The 16103-nt window shown below is 40.3% G+C and overlaps 5 protein-coding genes and 1 long non-coding RNA gene across 9 annotated transcripts; 2 read left to right on the top strand and 4 right to left on the bottom strand.

Annotated features, from left to right (window-relative positions):
* The first annotated feature begins 267 nt into the window (after window positions 1-267).
* On the top strand, window positions 268-3660 carry LOC103859847. Its single transcript, XM_009137429.3, has 3 exons — window positions 268-2931; window positions 3000-3184; window positions 3256-3660. Exons 1-3 carry the CDS (start codon window positions 2100-2102, stop codon window positions 3505-3507), a joined length of 1269 nt encoding a protein of 422 aa, XP_009135677.1. The 5' UTR covers window positions 268-2099; the 3' UTR covers window positions 3508-3660.
* LOC117132493 lies at window positions 3351-3945 on the bottom strand. The gene is made up of 2 exons (XR_004456076.1): window positions 3693-3945; window positions 3351-3660 (listed from the first exon to the last, which is right to left on the bottom strand). It is a non-coding gene; the product is annotated as an uncharacterized LOC117132493 (long non-coding RNA).
* A 502-nt stretch (window positions 3946-4447) lies between these two features.
* LOC103859846 (pumilio homolog 5) lies at window positions 4448-8514 on the top strand. Of its 3 annotated transcripts, XM_009137427.3 has the most exons (11): window positions 4448-4596; window positions 5004-5524; window positions 5594-5978; window positions 6090-6579; window positions 6660-6801; window positions 7155-7262; window positions 7338-7550; window positions 7628-7738; window positions 7809-8003; window positions 8073-8244; window positions 8316-8514. In XM_009137427.3, the coding sequence occupies exons 2-11, from the start codon at window positions 5009-5011 to the stop codon at window positions 8348-8350; spliced, it is 2367 nt and encodes a 788-aa protein (XP_009135675.1). In that variant the 5' UTR covers window positions 4448-4596; window positions 5004-5008; the 3' UTR covers window positions 8351-8514. The 3 variants fall into 3 exon arrangements, with proteins under 3 accessions (XP_009135675.1, XP_009135676.1, XP_009135673.1); XM_009137428.3 differs by having other exon boundaries at window positions 5738-6579; XM_009137425.3 differs by having other exon boundaries at window positions 5594-6579.
* LOC103859845 (probable mitochondrial adenine nucleotide transporter BTL1) lies at window positions 8463-10797 on the bottom strand. The gene is made up of 4 exons (XM_009137424.3): window positions 10033-10797; window positions 9602-9696; window positions 8949-9520; window positions 8463-8881 (listed from the first exon to the last, which is right to left on the bottom strand). Exons 1-4 carry the CDS (start codon window positions 10153-10155, stop codon window positions 8625-8627), a joined length of 1047 nt encoding a protein of 348 aa, XP_009135672.1. The 5' UTR covers window positions 10156-10797; the 3' UTR covers window positions 8463-8624.
* A 282-nt stretch (window positions 10798-11079) lies between these two features.
* On the bottom strand, window positions 11080-14108 carry LOC103859843 (pollen receptor-like kinase 4). Of its 2 annotated transcripts, XM_009137421.3 has the most exons (4): window positions 13939-14108; window positions 12752-13370; window positions 12018-12677; window positions 11080-11951 (listed from the first exon to the last, which is right to left on the bottom strand). In XM_009137421.3, exons 1-4 carry the CDS (start codon window positions 13966-13968, stop codon window positions 11284-11286), a joined length of 1977 nt encoding a protein of 658 aa, XP_009135669.1. In that variant the 5' UTR covers window positions 13969-14108; the 3' UTR covers window positions 11080-11283. The 2 variants fall into 2 exon arrangements, with proteins under 2 accessions (XP_009135669.1, XP_009135668.1); XM_009137420.2 differs by lacking the exon at window positions 13939-14108 and having other exon boundaries at window positions 12752-13919.
* Window positions 14109-14167: 59 nt separating this feature from the next.
* Window positions 14168-15824, bottom strand: LOC103859844 (U-box domain-containing protein 4). The gene has a single exon (XM_009137422.2). It carries the CDS (start codon window positions 15767-15769, stop codon window positions 14339-14341), a length of 1431 nt encoding a protein of 476 aa, XP_009135670.1. The 5' UTR covers window positions 15770-15824; the 3' UTR covers window positions 14168-14338.
* Window positions 15825-16103: the final 279 nt, after the last annotated feature.

Here is a 16103-nt window from a genome sequence, read left to right as displayed (position 1 = left end):
CTGTTACGTGATTTTCTAATTATTAAGCTTAACTCGTGAATAATGCTTTCTAAATTTCTGAACCTCTGGTTTGAAGTAAGTTAATATGGAAATCATGTTTTTGTCAATTTTGTAAGCAGAGTTTAGCGTGAGAGTCTGAGAGAGACAAGAGACGATGTGGCAGAGGAAAACAAAAACACAGACAAAAACAAAAAGGCCAAATGATCCCATTGATCCACTATGACCACATGCTACCTGATGTCGGTTGAATCCAATCCCAGTCGACCAAACCGTAAACTGGACTTAGATTCGAAAGGCAAACCAATTGTGTTTTATATCAAAAAGATAACTTAATCTAATTAGACTAGCAAGTCCAACTAAGGAGAAGTCGGGTGGGCACAAAGTACGGTAAAATTTTGTTTCAATCCGTTTCAATTTGGTCGAAAAATCAAATATACAGAACTCTAGGAATCAAAACAAAAATATTAATACGTAATTATGTAATAACGCCCTTTATGCAGAATGAGATATTTATGTGTTCCAAAAAAAAAGTGTTCCAAAAAAAAAAGTGTTCCAAAAAAAAAAGAGATATTTATAAAATACTTACTAAATAAAATAAGTTCTCTTAAAAAATGACAAGCTCAGGTACATAGACACCAAATCTCATATCTTATTCACATCTCTAGTTATCTAATACTCATTGTTGGATTTTGCGATGAACTACTTTGCAAACAACAAAGCAGAAATCACAGTGTCTGGGTTTACACTTGATAGAAGTACTCTTCATACTATTTTCGGGATCAAAAGGTTGCTTGTTCTCTGGCTTTTGGGTAAGACCAGCATTTCTTGAATCAGTCTTTGGATCAGAAGAGCTCTCATGGTTTTGGCTCCCTTGTTGGATGATATTGCTACTACATATCTGTACACAAAAGGCTCTCTGTATAGTATTACATTTCCTAATTTTTATTTTATTATTGTAAATCATCTCGATTTGTTCTTTGATGCGTTTGATTTTGTAACAAGTTTTTATAATATTCAACGAGAGATTGTACAGTAGATTAGATTGGTCTTACAAATTTCATGCACTTGTTATATACTTAACATTCTGAATAATGCTTTCTAAATCTGTTTTCCACATTACTCGGACGAAGTTTATATAATCTATCTGGTATGTAGTAAGTTGACATGAAAATGATGTTTTAGTCAAAGCTCAAGAAATTGGTAGAGAATAGACAGAAGAGTAAGAAAATAAAAGCCCAATATTTCGAAAGGCCCATATGTTTCATGACAGAACCTGTAATAAGACAAGCTCGTAGATATATATGTGGAGGAGGGTTAGATTTATAATTTTAGCAAGTGTGAGCAAATGGAAGGACAACAGATTGCGCGGCTTTTCTGACAATATTCTCTGTACTCTTTAACCCAGTGCCCCCCCCCCTCACTTATTAAGTTTCTGCTCCCTTCTCCTTTCTCAGACCAAACCAAAATATTTAATTTTCAAATTTAGATTTTCCATATTTTAACAATAAAAGAAAAAGACTTTTTAGGAAAGTAAAAGACAATTTGGACCAACGAAAAAGAAGGGTCAATGCAGGGAACCTCTCGGTAAGGGGTTTTCAAATTTCTTAGACCTGAAAATGGAAATTTTTGAGGAAAGGATTTAAAAAAAGAAGAAAATAAAATTTGAAATCAAACTTTAATTATAAGTATCTCTCACATTTATATTGTGCTCCCTCTTCCCCAAGAAATACATAAAACAAAAGCTCTCTCTCTCTCTCTCTCTCTCTCTCTTGCAAGGTTCTTTTTCTCTCTCACACACTTTCTCATCAGTGTAGTGGTTTCAGTGCACTGATTTGTTGGTGTTTAGCAGATAATGCTTTGAGTGTTATCAGCGAAAGAGAGAGAGAGGAATCAGAATCTGAAGTGTTTCATCTTCTGTTCTGTGTCTCTGCTTCTCTAGGGGTGTTATGATTCTGTGAGATCTTTCCTAGATTCATGCATTTGGTTGATTCTCTCATTCCTAAGAAAGTGTGTCTGAAGAGAAACACACCATTTACCTTCTCTCTTTTTTTCTCTGTTCATGCAAAGTAGATCTAAAGATTTAACCAAACACACACTCCATGGATTTCTTGAAAGTGAGGAGATTTCGAAAGTCACGGAAGCCAAACCTAGAGAAGGAGCAAGAACAAGCAAGGAGTGACAACACTGCACCTGGTGTGGCAGATTCAGGAAAAGCAGACGAGGTAGAAGACGAGGAAGACGATGATTTCATCACCAACGAGGTCAAGAGAAGGATCAAGGAGCTAAGGAGAAACAGTTTCATGGTCTTGATACCCGAAGAAGACGAGGAAGGAGAACAAGAAGAAGAGTCTTATCTAGGCGAAGATGAAGGAGAAGAAGAAAACTGTTCAAGCGTCTGGAGAGATGTAGTAGCCGAGGGACTTCAATGGTGGGGTGGCTTTGACGCTGTCTACGAGAAGTATTGCGAGCGTATGCTCTTCTTTGACCGCTTAACCTCTCGCCAGCTCAAAGAAATAGCTCCAAGTCCTTCAACTCCATCAGCGTCCAAGAAGAAGCTCTCATCGCCTTTTCGATGTCTTTCTCTCAAAAAAACGGATGTTCCTGATGAGGAGGAGGTGGAGGAAGAAGAAGGTATAGAGCAGACAACGGAGGTGGACCCTTGTCAAGATCTTGAGACGGCTTACGTTGCTCAGCTATGCCTCACTTGGGAGGCGCTTCACTGTCAGTACACTCAGCTTAGCCACTTGATCTCTTGCCAACCGGAAGCAGTGACTTGCTACAACCACACCGCGCAGCAGTTTCAGCAGTTCTTGGTCTTGCTGCAGAGGTTTATAGAGAACGAGCCGTTTGAGCAGCAGGGGTCGAGAGCTGAGCTTTACGCTCGTGGTAGAAACGCAATGCCTAGGCTTCTTCAAGCTCCCAAGATTCAAGGTGAGTTCCTAACCTCTCTAATGTGAAGTAGTAACGCGTTTTAGTTGATTATTTTACAAATATCTCAGGGTCGGATAAGAAGGAGATGGAGAAAGATACAGACTACATGGTCCTAGCTGATGATCTCATCAGAATCATAGAGAGCTCGATCCTTACTTTCAACGTTTTCTTGAAAATGGATAAGAAGAAAAAGAACAGTAACCATTTAAATTCTACAACCCCTTTGCAACTGGTTCAGTCATCTATTGAAAAGGTAATGTCTTTAGACACAATGTGCATGCATGCTTCTTTGGTGTCTGAATCTTTGTTAAAAACCACTTGCAGAAGAGGGTGAAAGCTAAGGAGCTTTCAAAGAAAACAAAAGGGCTGAGAAAGAAGTCTTGGCCACAGACATGGGAAGGTGTTCAGCTCTTGTTTGCAGCCATTGACATCAAACTAGCAACAAGGGTTGTGAGGATGGGGAGGATCAGTAAAGAGCAGCTTCTTTGGTGTGAAGAGAAGATGAAAAAACTCAGCTTTTCTGGTGGGAAGCTTCAGAGACACCCATCTCCAGTTCTTTTCCCTTCTTCTTGTTGATAATAATAAATGATGAATAACACACAATGATTTCATATTCAGTGCTCCCTTCTTTTTTTGTGTAGACATATCAACGAAGTGATTGTGATTGTGTGTTCCATTTGCCTCATTGGCTTTTCCATTAAGGTTTAAAATCCAAATACAATAATATTTCTAGTAGAATAGAGATCACAAACATGTAATACTAGTTTCGTCTAAAACTTAAATTGATCATGTGACTTCTAAACTACAGTGTTTTTAGTTGAACTAATGACACTTGATCTGTTGTTAGCTTTTGGGGATAGATTCACTGTTGAGGGACCATTTTTCATTGTTGTGGTTAGGATGAAGTCACATATGAAAGAATCCAATGTTGTCTTGTTGATGGGAGACTGAATGTTATGATAGTGATGATACAAAAGTGTATTCTTCTTTCTTCTATCACTTTCAGTGTTTTTGGACACAGTCTTGATGTGTTATTAAAGGACTTCTTTATTTTCTATCATGGTTCATAATTAACGAAATCCTAAGAACTATAAATGAACGTTTTATAATTTATAGATCTGGAAAAAAACAAAAGAAAAATCTTATAAAAGTAATTTATAGATCTGAAAAAAAACAAAAGAAAAATCTTATAAAAGTCTTAACATCAAGAAAAACAAAAGAACAGAGAGAGAAAAACAAATAGACTAAAGGTTTGTGTGTTTGGTGGTGGTGGTGGTGGGAGCAAACAAGCAACAGAGGCAGAGCCACGTGAACGTATCTCTTCCAATTAGAAGTGTCAACACGTGGCAAACTTAGTCATCGAAAACTGAAATGACGAAAACCATACTTTACCACTATCACCAGATTCAACACTGCACCATTTGTAGGGGGTATTTCAGTCATTATACAGCTAGAAGGACCTCATCGTGATTCAATATTTTGTTTAAAAAAAATTAGGAATAAAATTAGAATTTACAAAAATACCAATAATTGCCGTGAGAAAAGAGAAAACAGTGTCTTTGACTTGAATGACTCGAAGCAGACATTGTAAGTAAACTTTTCAAAGTGTTTTAGTTTCTATCTCTCGAGAAAACACTTTCATGGAGGTTTAACTATCACCATCAGGTTCTTAAACTCTGCTTCTTCTTCTTCTCTCTATCTTCCACAAGTCATGCAAGGAGCTAGTTTTATGAATAAATAAAAATGATAAAAAAAGTGAAGTCTCTGTTTCTTTTACTTTTGATATCGGATCATAGACTTGGGATTACGATTTACTGTTTTGTAACGAGGTTGATGGTATGGCATCTTTTAATGATCCTTGTGTGTCTTTGCTGATGGGTTTAGGTTTGACTTAGTTCTTAGCTTATGTAATGGGAAAATCTTGTCTGAAAAAGTTCAATCCTTGCGGTCGATTACATAGAGAATGTCTTTTGGACAAGGATCATATTTTAAGCTTGCTAGTTTGTGTTAGGTGTTGTTATGTTATTAACCTTGTCTGAAAAAAAAATTGTGAAACATTTTGTTGGATATAGAAAGTATGACGACGACGCAGAGTGCTATGAGAATGGTGGAAGGTGATCATCATATGAAGAATTGGCAACAGGCTTCTAGATTTGGTTCACATGATATGGCTGTTGAAGATTTAGCCTTCCTTATGAAACGAAATAGATTAGATAGTGGTAGTGCTGGTGGTGATCATATCCCTAGTAGGAGTGGAAGCGCGCCGCCTAGCATGGAAGGTTCATTTGCAGCTCTTAGGAACCTATTGAAGCAACAGGAAGGTAGTAGTAGCTCTGAAGTGTTGAGTAAGGCTATTGAGAGTTATGACTCTGAAGAAGAGATACGTAGGGATCCTGCTTATGTAGCTTACTATTTGTCTAACGTCAACTTGAATCCAAGACTCCCTCCTCCCTTAATCTCACGGGAGAATCAGGGGATAAGATCTTCCTTGCATTCTTCTAGAACTGCCCTTTCAACGCATAGAGAAGAGCCTGAGGATGAGGTCTCACTGGTTGAACAACAGCCTTATGCTTCTTTGGCTAATATGATTCAGGTACATGGTTCTCTGCTTACTTAAATAGATATTCATTTCACTTCTCTTACACTTTCTTGTGTGTTTAAGCGGCCTCACTCGGCAGAAGACATCCATGCCATTTCCTCTAGTATAGCTTCAGAAAGATTACATGAGTCTGATATTAGTTCTCTCTCCTTGGATGCTATTGCTAGTGAAGATACTTTAGCCTCACAAAATTATACTAATGCACAGAATGAGAGAACCAAGAATAATCTATCTCTCTTTGGTGCTTCTCCATCCTCCATGAGGAACCAAGAGAAACAACAACACTCTCAAGGAAGGAGAGTGCCACCTCCATCTTATCAGGTTCAAGCTACTTCTGCTCCACAGCAAATGATGATGCATAACTTACCAAAGACTGCAACTACTCCTATGTATACATCAACATCAGCATACATGACTTCTTTGAGCCCATTTTACAATCAGTCCTCGGGCATGTACCTCCCACAGTATAGTTACAGCGGTTACCCTCAGTATATGAGTGGATACCAATCTCATGAAGGGACTGTTCATATGCCATATGACATCTCACCAACTTCTTCAGGATACAACAACAACGCTAGGCTTCTCCCTGGAGGAGGACATAACACTCCTTCTCTTGTGGATCCTTTTCAGTGGCAATACTACCAGCAGCCTCAAGCAGACACGTATTCTCCTTCCTTCCAGAGCAGTTCTGAACTTCACAGCAATCCATTGAGTCCAAGTTATGGATTGCAAAGTCCACGGCACATGGGGAACTACTTTGCTGTTCCCCCTGGTGTAAGAGTTATGCCGCAGTATCAAGGATCACCTCTTAATAGTCCAGTGATGCCATCCTCACCGGTTGGTGGTGGGATGATGGGGCAATTTGGAAGAAGAAGTGAAACAAGGTATCATCAACAAGGAACGAGTAGGAGCACATGGATCTACCCTGGTGGATGGCAAGGAGGCAACGTTGATGATTATAAGAGACATTCTTTTCTTGATGAACTCAAGTCTCCAAATGCTCGTAAACTCGAGCTGTCTGATATCACAGGGCGTGTTGTTGAATTCAGGTATTTTCTTTAATCATGAATTACTGTTTTGAAAGCATCAAGAGGTATCACTTTGATACTCATTTTTATCTTGACTTCAGCGTGGATCAGCATGGCAGCCGGTTTATTCAACAGAAGTTAGATCACTGCTCTGATGAGGAGAAGGCATCTGTCTTCATTGAGGTTCTTCCACAAGCTTCAAAACTGATGACTGATGTCTTTGGAAACTATGTTATCCAAAAGGTGAGGCACTTTTTCTGGGGGTGGGTGTTCGGATATGCTTTCGGATTCGGTTTGGTTTTTGGGGTTAGAGATTTAAGCTATATTCTGGTATCTATAAATTTCGGTTTGGATCATTGCGGGTTCTGTACATGTTTAAATATTTTTTTATAAGAAAAATCTAAATATACCTTAAATTCTAAATATACCTTAAACTCCTCAAAATTAAAAAATGAAAGTAATATACATATTTTGATAATGATGATCAAAGTACATAAAATTTACATGAAAATTGGTTTGGTTTGGATATTTCCAATGTTTTTTAGTATTTTCCTGTCCATCATAAGTCTGTTGATAAATAGTGATGTTTGGATCAGTTCATAGAACATGGAACTCCACCTCAGAGGGAAGAACTTGTGAAGCAACTCGCTGGTCAGATGGTTTCTCTAAGCTTGCAAATGTATGGATGCCGTGTGATACAAAAGGTAAAATAAGTAAATATTAGTGTCCCCACGTCAATGTCAGTATCTGAAGTAAATGGTTTGTGCCTTATTGATAAGGCCCTTGAAGTGATAGATGCTGACCAAAAAACAGAACTGATACGTGAGCTAGATGGGAATGTGATGAAGTGTGTTAGAGACCAAAACGGAAACCATGTTATCCAAAAGTGTATAGAGAATATGCCTGTGGATGGGATTGGTTTCGTGATTGCAGCTTTCCGCGGTCAAGTTGCCACTCTTTCTACTCATCCTTACGGATGCAGAGTCATTCAGGTAGGAGTGAGTCTTTCTGAGTGTCTCTCTTGTGTGCCTACTTGAAAATATTCACTCTATTTGTGTATGTGTTTTAGAGAATTTTAGAGCATTGCTCAGATGGTGAGGAGACTCGTTGTGTAATCGATGAAATCTTGGAATCTGCCTTTGCTCTTGCTCATGATCAGTATGGGAACTATGTCACTCAGGTATATGGTTAACTCAGTGATCAATGTGTCCCTTGGGTGTTGTTCTTAGTCTTTGTCTTGTGTCTTGTAGCATGTCTTGGAGAGAGGGAAGCCTGATGAGAGGAGAAAGATCATTGAGAAGTTGACAGGGAACGTTGTTCAGATGAGTCAGCACAAGTACGCGTCCAACGTTGTGGAGAAGTGTTTGGAACATGGTGATGGTACCGAGAGAGAGTTGCTGATTGAGGAGATAATGGGAAAATCGGAGGAAGACAATCACTTGCTGGTAAGAACACAGGTTTTGAAACCACATTGGATGGACTTTGACTGTAACACTCTTTTTAATCTTCTGCAGGCGATGATGAAAGATCAGTACGCAAATTACGTGGTCCAGAAAGTCTTGGAGATCAGTAAAGATCAGCAAAGGGAGGTTCTGGTGCAGAGGATGAAGATCCATCTACAGAGTTTGAGGAAGTACACATATGGGAAACACATAGTAGCTAGATTCGAACAACTGTTTGGTGAAGGTCTGTTGCTGTCAATATTAGCTTGTGTGTGTTTCTAATGGTCTGAACTTTTATATGTTTCTTTGTTGTAGAGAGTGAAGCATCAGAAGGAGGAACAGAAGGTTAGACACTTTGGGTTGCAATTAGAAAAATAAAATATATTATATCTGAAAAAAGCTTATGTACATATGTGCTTGTAACTATGAATATAAGTGTGATCGTGTGTATACTATCTAAACGGTAAAAATTGATTTGCTCTTTCATTAGAGTGAGGAACATAGAGAAAATGTTTAGCCTTAAAAACAAAAACAAAAACTCAGCTTCTTAGAATCAAAACTTTGAAAAATGTGATAATAGCTACTAGCTTCAAGAAACAATGGTAAATCTAAAAATTTCTGTCATTATAGAAGTGGTTTGGTGTTGGAGGCGAGTAAAATATCTTTCCAAGCTTCATAGAAGACCCAAGTGATACCTGAAGACGGCATGACTTTCAAACAACTAGCTCCCCATCCTCTGTACAGTCCCATCACTCCTCTTTCCTTCACTACTTCCGCTATCGCCGCAGCCATGTTTGGTGGACATTCCCCCTTGAGAGCTCCCACCATCAACCTCTTCCGCGCCACTTCCAATGGGAAGCTAATGGTACTTGCCGTTAGACCTGACAACCATTCACAACTCAAATGAGAACTAAACCCGAAATAACGTAAAAGAAACTCTTGTTTTACCGGCTAGAGCTCCAAGAAGAAGCATCTCTGGACGGTTTAAAGCCTTCTTGTTCTTGGACTTGCAGTAAGTGGTCTTCATTGTGTCATACATGAAGTAATAACATGTGCTGTAAGGAAGCATCCCGACCAGTGTCGGTCCTAAACCCGCGTAGAAGCCGCGGATCCCATCGTCTCTCAAAATCCTTGGTACTGCGAGGCTTAGGCTCGGATAGATCTCAGGGCTCACGGTCAATCTATCCTTGATGACTTCTAGAGGATGGCAAACGAGTGTACTGGCGATACCTGCAGCTGCACCAGCCACAGCAACGGGAGAGATCCAAGAGATAGAAGGGCTGAAACTAACACCGCAAACTTCGATCTTCGCCTTCTCGATCTTCTTTAGCTTCTCTTGCGCTGTGGTCATCACACGCTTTACACACTCAAAGGTGCTTAACTCGATGGCTTGCGTTGGAACGATACGGATCATGTTGATCTCGTTGCCTGCCCAAAGACCTACCCATCCTTGCTTCTGTACTATTTCAAGAAAGCTGCCTGGAATGGTCTTTGATCCAACACCAACGATCATCCTCGTCCTGGAATATTTTACACAGAACAATGCAGTTCAGACAAAACATCAAAGTAGGAGACGACAAGTGTTATGAGTATACAGAAACCTTATTGTCTCAAGGGGAGCAAGAACAGCTTTGGTCATAGCTCCAGCTAAAGCCCCACTAAGAAACTCACGAGCTTCCCTAGACTTGAAGAACTCCTGAATCAACAAAGAGATATAGCATAGCTTGTACAAAGGTTTTTGAAGTGAATAAATTTAAAACTCTTTCAAAAAAAAAAAGAAAAAAAGATATAGCATATCACACAAGGGTTTCAGACAGAACACAACATATACTGTCAGAACTCACGGAAGCAAAACAGAGGAAACAAAAGGGAAACTCACTTTATAAGAATAGTAAAAACACAACATATAGATATAGGCTACAGCATATCACACAATAGTTTGTTTCAGACATAACACAACACATATTGTTCAAACTCAGGGAAGCAAAGCAGAGAGACTGGAACAGAGGAAACAAACAGAAAAGGTGCTTACTTTAACAGGAATCGTCAAGTCAGGAAACTGAGGCTGGAGACGAAGAGGAGACTCTGATGGAGATGAAGAAATAGATTCCTTTGCCATTACCACGAACCCTTCTTTTGGAACTACCATTGTCATCTCCACTGATCTCTCTCTCTCTCTCTCTCTATATCTGTCTCCGTTGGAAATATTTTAGACAGAACAGGAGAGATTCAAAGAGGGGCTTAAAGGGAGAATATTCAACTAAACATAATTTATTAGTGTTAATTCTTAAATAAAATAATAAAACTTTTCAGATTATGAAGAGTTTTATTTTCAGATAGAGAGGAATAAATTTATAGGAAGATCTTTAAAGTTTAGGGTTTAATGTCGTTGCACTTGCACCTCCCACTTAGCGAATCAAAACCCTCCTTTCTGTCCCTTTATTTTCTCCCAGAATATTGTTTTCAAGCGGTAACCGATTTTTTTCAGGTTAATGGTTCGATCCGGTTCAATGGTTTTGATCGGGATTTAATTAGCCGGTCCGGTCCAGGGTTTTAGAACACGGTTTGTCATTTAGTGTGTGTTCTTACTTCTTGTATGTTTGAGACTTGAGAGTGATTAAAAGCTCTTTTCTTATTTGTTGGATATTTCAAATATTCCTTCGTCTTCGAAACAGCTTCTAACGATTCAATGTTTCATTTCTTTTAAAGATATGTATCTGCCTTTTATGTCCTTTGTTTTTTTTTGGCCAAGAAGTTATGGAAGAATACTATTATTGGCACCAACGCAAGTACATTCGTCCTTACCGTACAGCTGGTACGAGGTTATTGTTCGGCGAGTCCGTTTCACAAGTTAACACCAAGACTTTCGCGTTATCAATTAATGCTTTTATTGTAAGAATAGGCATCAAAACCAAATCTCTACATCAATGTTATTACACAATTTTGCACTGAAACCACTGAGCTTTAAAAACTATACTAACTGCTCATTTCAATCAGTTTATGTTATTACGCATGGATTCATGTAATGTATTCAATTTTTAAAATTCATACTAGTATTGAAGAAAACAAAATCTTGGGATAATTAAATGAATAAATGAATAAACTTTTTGAAACTATGCAAAAATAAAATTTTGGGTTAATTCATTATATCTCATGAGTTTTGCTCTTAACACATTTTCTCCCAGAGATAAAACCCTAACTTTCTTTCTTGCCGACGAAGATTCCATCTCTTTCTTGCATCAAGATAACAAATTCAATCTTTCTCCATTGATCTCAAGACTGATCATCGATTCATGGCTAAACCAAAGTCATCATCGTCCATCAACCGAGAAGCAAAGACATTGTGCGTGGAAGCTGCGAAATCACCATCCAAGTCTTGTCCTTCTCTCAACCTCTCTATCTTCTCCACAGCATCCTTCATCTCCATCCTCCTCTCTTCATCCTCTTCGCAGCAGCTCAACCCGATTTTCAACAGGCTTAGCATCTCTGCTTTGCAGTTCTTCTTCCCAGTCATTTCCTTGTCAAACACGTCACCCGTTTTCTTCTCCTTCACCATGTTACTCACCCACGTTACAAGGCTCATGTTAGCATCGTACCCTTGCCTTAGATAATTCTCGGGGAACCTGCCCGTTAAAAGCTCCAAGATCAAAACCCCGAGACACCAAACATCTGTCTTCTTCGTTATTTGTCCCTTTAAGCTGTACTCTGGCGATTTATAGGCGATCATTAGGTTATGAGACTGCTCTGAGTTCATCACCGGTCTTAGCGCGTAGTCTGTCAAGAGAGGCTCAAATGATTCGTCGAGTACGACATTAGATGACTTGAGATGACCGTGAGGGATGGTCAGTGTTGGTAGCTCCTTGAACAAGTAACCTAAGCCCTTAGCCACTCCTTGTATAATCTTTAGCCTTGTTGGCCAATCCAATCCAGGTTGATCCACAGAATGATTCGCTGAAAACAGAGCATTTTTAGCGTCGAAACCAAGTAAAGTAAACAAATAATATTGATATTACGTACCGTGAAGATGTCTAGCCAAGCTGCGGTTAGGCATGAACTCAGCGATCAGGAGCTTCTCTTCTCTACGGTAATAGTAAGCCACAAGAGGCAATAGATTCGGATGGCTCAGCCTCCCTAACCGTCTTATATGCTCATGAAACTCATCTCTTCCGACGTTGTTCATATGTTTATACCTCTTCACGACCAGCGTCTGTCCGCTATTTATCCCGGCTTTGTAAGAAGCACCAAAGCTTCCACTCCCAAGAACTTCAGCAGAAGCTCTTAGAAGATCTTGGAGATCGAATCTCTGAATGTCTTCTTGCAGAAACAGGAGTTTCCCCTGGTCCGGTACCGCTCCTCCTCCTCCGCCTCTCCTACTAGTGTAGCTGTTAACAGACTCCGCACCTCTCTCCACGTGCATGGATTGATCATAATTGTACTTCTCTATCCTGTCTTGTCCCGCAGATGGACAAGCCGACAAGACCTTCCGTCTTCTGTTTTGAAGGATAAAAACCACAAGCGAAATGAGCAGTAGTATGATCCCAATGACAATCAAAACGATAGCAACCGTGAACATAGTTTGGATCTTGTCCTTCTCCGTGAAACTAGGAGGAGGATCCGGAATAGACCATGAAGCCGCTGAGCATGAGATTAATGGAGGATCACACAAGGCCTTGTTCCCTGAAATGTTTCAACAAAGTAATAAAGCTTCTGTGTTTCAAATGGAAAAAAATTGAAATGTTTGTTTAGTTAACCTGCAAAGGAGCCAGGGTCCATGTCGCGTAGGCTTTGGGGTATAGGTCCCTCGAGGTCATTGTTCTCGAAGCTAGCTAACTTGAGATTCTTCGGTTTAAAATCAGGTATGTTCCCTTGAAACTGATTACCATTAAGCTTCACCTCTAAAAGCATTGGCAAAGAGGCTAAAGAAGAAGGGATCTTTCCACGAAACGCGTTGTTGGCCAGCAAAAGCTTCTTTAAATGATTCATACCATCAAAGGCGTCCGCGGGTATCTCCCCTGTAAACCAGTTGTTAGACAAGTACAATGACCTCAACGAGACGAGTTTCTTGACGGATGGCATAGCACCATTGAAATTGTTGTTCATGAAGCTTAAGGTTCGTAGGTTCTTGATTGGAACCAAAGGTTCAAGGTCTAGCTTCCCGGTTAAATCCATTCCTTCGAGTTGTAGACCCCAAACATTGCCGGTGAAACAGAGAACACCGAACCAATTAGGGGAGTTTCGCTTGCAAGGAGCGGTTAAAGGATCCCAACTGCTAATGACAGAAGCATTTGTTAATGTGTCTTTGAATCTCAAGAGGCAATCTGCGTCTGAACCTGGCACAACCTTCTGTTCCTGAGAGATGACCATTGTGACCTGACATAACACAATGATGACGAATGTAATGAAAGATAGCTTTTTCTTCACGGTGGTGGTGTTGCGTGCAAGCCTAACTGGGTTCTCCCAAGTTAGCATTGCAGCAAACACGCGGTATTGATCGACCTTTCAAGAAGAAGTTCTTCTTTGTCGATCCAAATGAACTTTTTTTTTTCTCTCTGTCTGGATGACAAAGAGAAAAACGTATGAACAGAAAGAGAGAGAGGACAAAAACCCACCAAGAATAGACAAAACCCAACTATGTTGATTTGCAAAACTTGTTTTAGATTTGCGTTTGTGCTGTCTAAAGATTATTTAGATTTTAGAGAGATCTTAGGATTACCATTCGTTTCTTTTTTTAGTAAGTTTATACAATCCTTGTTAATGTGATGTGTCATTTTTTTCTAACTAATTATTATTATGCATCTATGAAAATATTTGGCGGTTTTATATAATATGATGGTACTTACAGATTCGAGGTGGACATTTTGGTTTTCTGTGCGGTTTTGGTTTGATTTTTCAGTTTTCACACCAAGTTGTTTCTAATGAAAGGATGACAACTGTATACCTTGCTTGCAGGTGTAATCTTGGTGGCCATAGAAGATGGATTCGAGGACGAGCTTGTAGTGGCCGGTGATGGAGTTGATGCAGCTTATTTCGTTGACGCTAGTACCGTAATAATTCCACAGCATTGCTGCTTAGTTCAGTGCCCCACAATTTGCTATGAGCAGCCACAACCTGAAACGTATGAAGTAGTCTATAATTCGTATGGTTCAACCACTGGATGCACAATCATGTAAAGGAAGATCGATGACATAAAATCCATATCTGTTCAAAGTCAATACCCTTGGTACATGTATAGATTACAAACGTCTCAAAAGAAAAAGTGCACAAATCAAACAGCAGTTGAGTCAAGATTATATAAACATACATCAGAGAAGTTGGAGAGCTGGATTTTCCCATCAAGATCAAAGAAGATCTTGATCCCGAGCAAGAGGTTCAATTGTAACCCTTCTCATTGACCTAATCATCATCAGCTCATGAGAAGCTCGGATTCTAGCAAGTTTGCTCTGCATATTCCGAAACACAGGATGCCCTATAGCCTCACGCACTCTACCATAATACTGTTGGTCTTCAGAGAAATTAACAAGTGCCTCCGCTGCATTATCCCTAAGCTCTTCCGACTCATCACCCAACCACTCAATCAGAATCGGTATCATACCGGAATCAGAAAAAGCCTCACGGTCGTCTTCGTTGTAACTTAACTGAGAGATAGCTCCAGAAACCCTCTCCCTGAACTCAGCAGATCCATCTCTCAAAATCTCGACCAGCAAAGGAATCGCACCAGAGTCTCTAATAACAGACACAGAATGCCTATAACCCGAAAGAGCCCACAACACACCAGAAGCTGCCAACTTGGCTTCATCATCTCCCTCTCTCAAGATCCTCACCAGCTGTTCCGCTATCAAAACAGCATTACCCTCAGCTACAGCCAATATACAGAACACATCCTCTGCAATATCTTTCCCCACTGGATCTCGCCCCGAGAGAAGCTCAACGTACAAAGGAACAGAACCGGCTGCAGTCACAGACCTAACATACTCGGTCTGAGCCGATACGATCCCCAAGGCATTACCAGCTAAAAGCTTTGTCTTCTCATCTCCATCTTTAAACAGATCCACAAGAGCTGGAATCACTCCAGCTTCGACCAGCAATCTCCTAGCTCGTCTAGTGATCCCAGTCAACCCAATTGCGTGACAAGCTCTCTCTCTAGACGCCAAGTTCCCAACTCTAACCGCTTCCACAAGAAACTTCAACCCTCCGTTATGGACAAGAACGTGTCTCATCTCTCGTATCGTCGTCAAAGCAGTAAGGATCTCTAACAAACACCATCTACTCGAATCATCTTCCCAAGTATTTAACTCACGAATCACAATCTCTAAACCACCTAACCTAGCTAATCCGATTCGAATCGAAGATCCGAAAGTAACTAAACTCCACAAACACTTCACCCAAATCGTTCGTAACGCGATGTCGTTACCATTCGCTTCGAGTAAGAGACCTAGCAAGCAAGCAATCACGCCGCACCTTCCCATCTTCACCGCGAACCCGCTCTCTTCGCCGCCGATACATGCGATGCGTTTCAAGCAATGCGCGGCGGCGGATTGGACTGAACGGCTGGGATCATCGGAGACGCGAAGGAGACCGGCGAGGATTGGGATGGCGCGGGAGAGAATACTCTTCGGGATTCGATTCGCTGATTCTGATAGCTTCATGACGGATCTTACGCGGATCGGAGCCGGAGAAGACGAAATCGCCTTTTCGAAGCGGTTAAACTCGGTTTCCCAGTCTGGATTTTGAGAACCTCTGGTGCTGCTCTCCGTTTCTGAAGAAGCCATCTCTGGAGAGAACCCTAAACCTTCGTGTTATCAAGCAGCTGCAGAACAGAACGAAAGATTGAATGAAATGCATATGACGGAGACGACGACGGTTACCGGTTTGAATTGAATGTTAATTATAATGGGTTTATATCGGTTTAACACCGGTTCACTCGGTTTTAAGGTTAAATTTGCTTTTACTCTCTTCGCTTAGCCACGTCAGACGCGGACCAACTCCCATACCACCTGTTTATAAATTTGAATCTTTCTTCCTTTTGGCGGCAATACGACTGAAGTCTGAAGGTATCTATCCCAAACATTCACTGCTATACTTTGGTTCGTACTACATGTCTAC

Source organism: Brassica rapa, chromosome A03 (assembly GCF_000309985.2).
Source record: "Brassica rapa cultivar Chiifu-401-42 chromosome A03, CAAS_Brap_v3.01, whole genome shotgun sequence".
In the NCBI taxonomy this organism is placed as follows: Eukaryota; Viridiplantae; Streptophyta; class Magnoliopsida; order Brassicales; family Brassicaceae; genus Brassica; species Brassica rapa.
The sequence above is the reverse complement of the archived record's forward strand: the minus strand, read 5'-3'. Positions and strand labels throughout refer to the sequence as shown.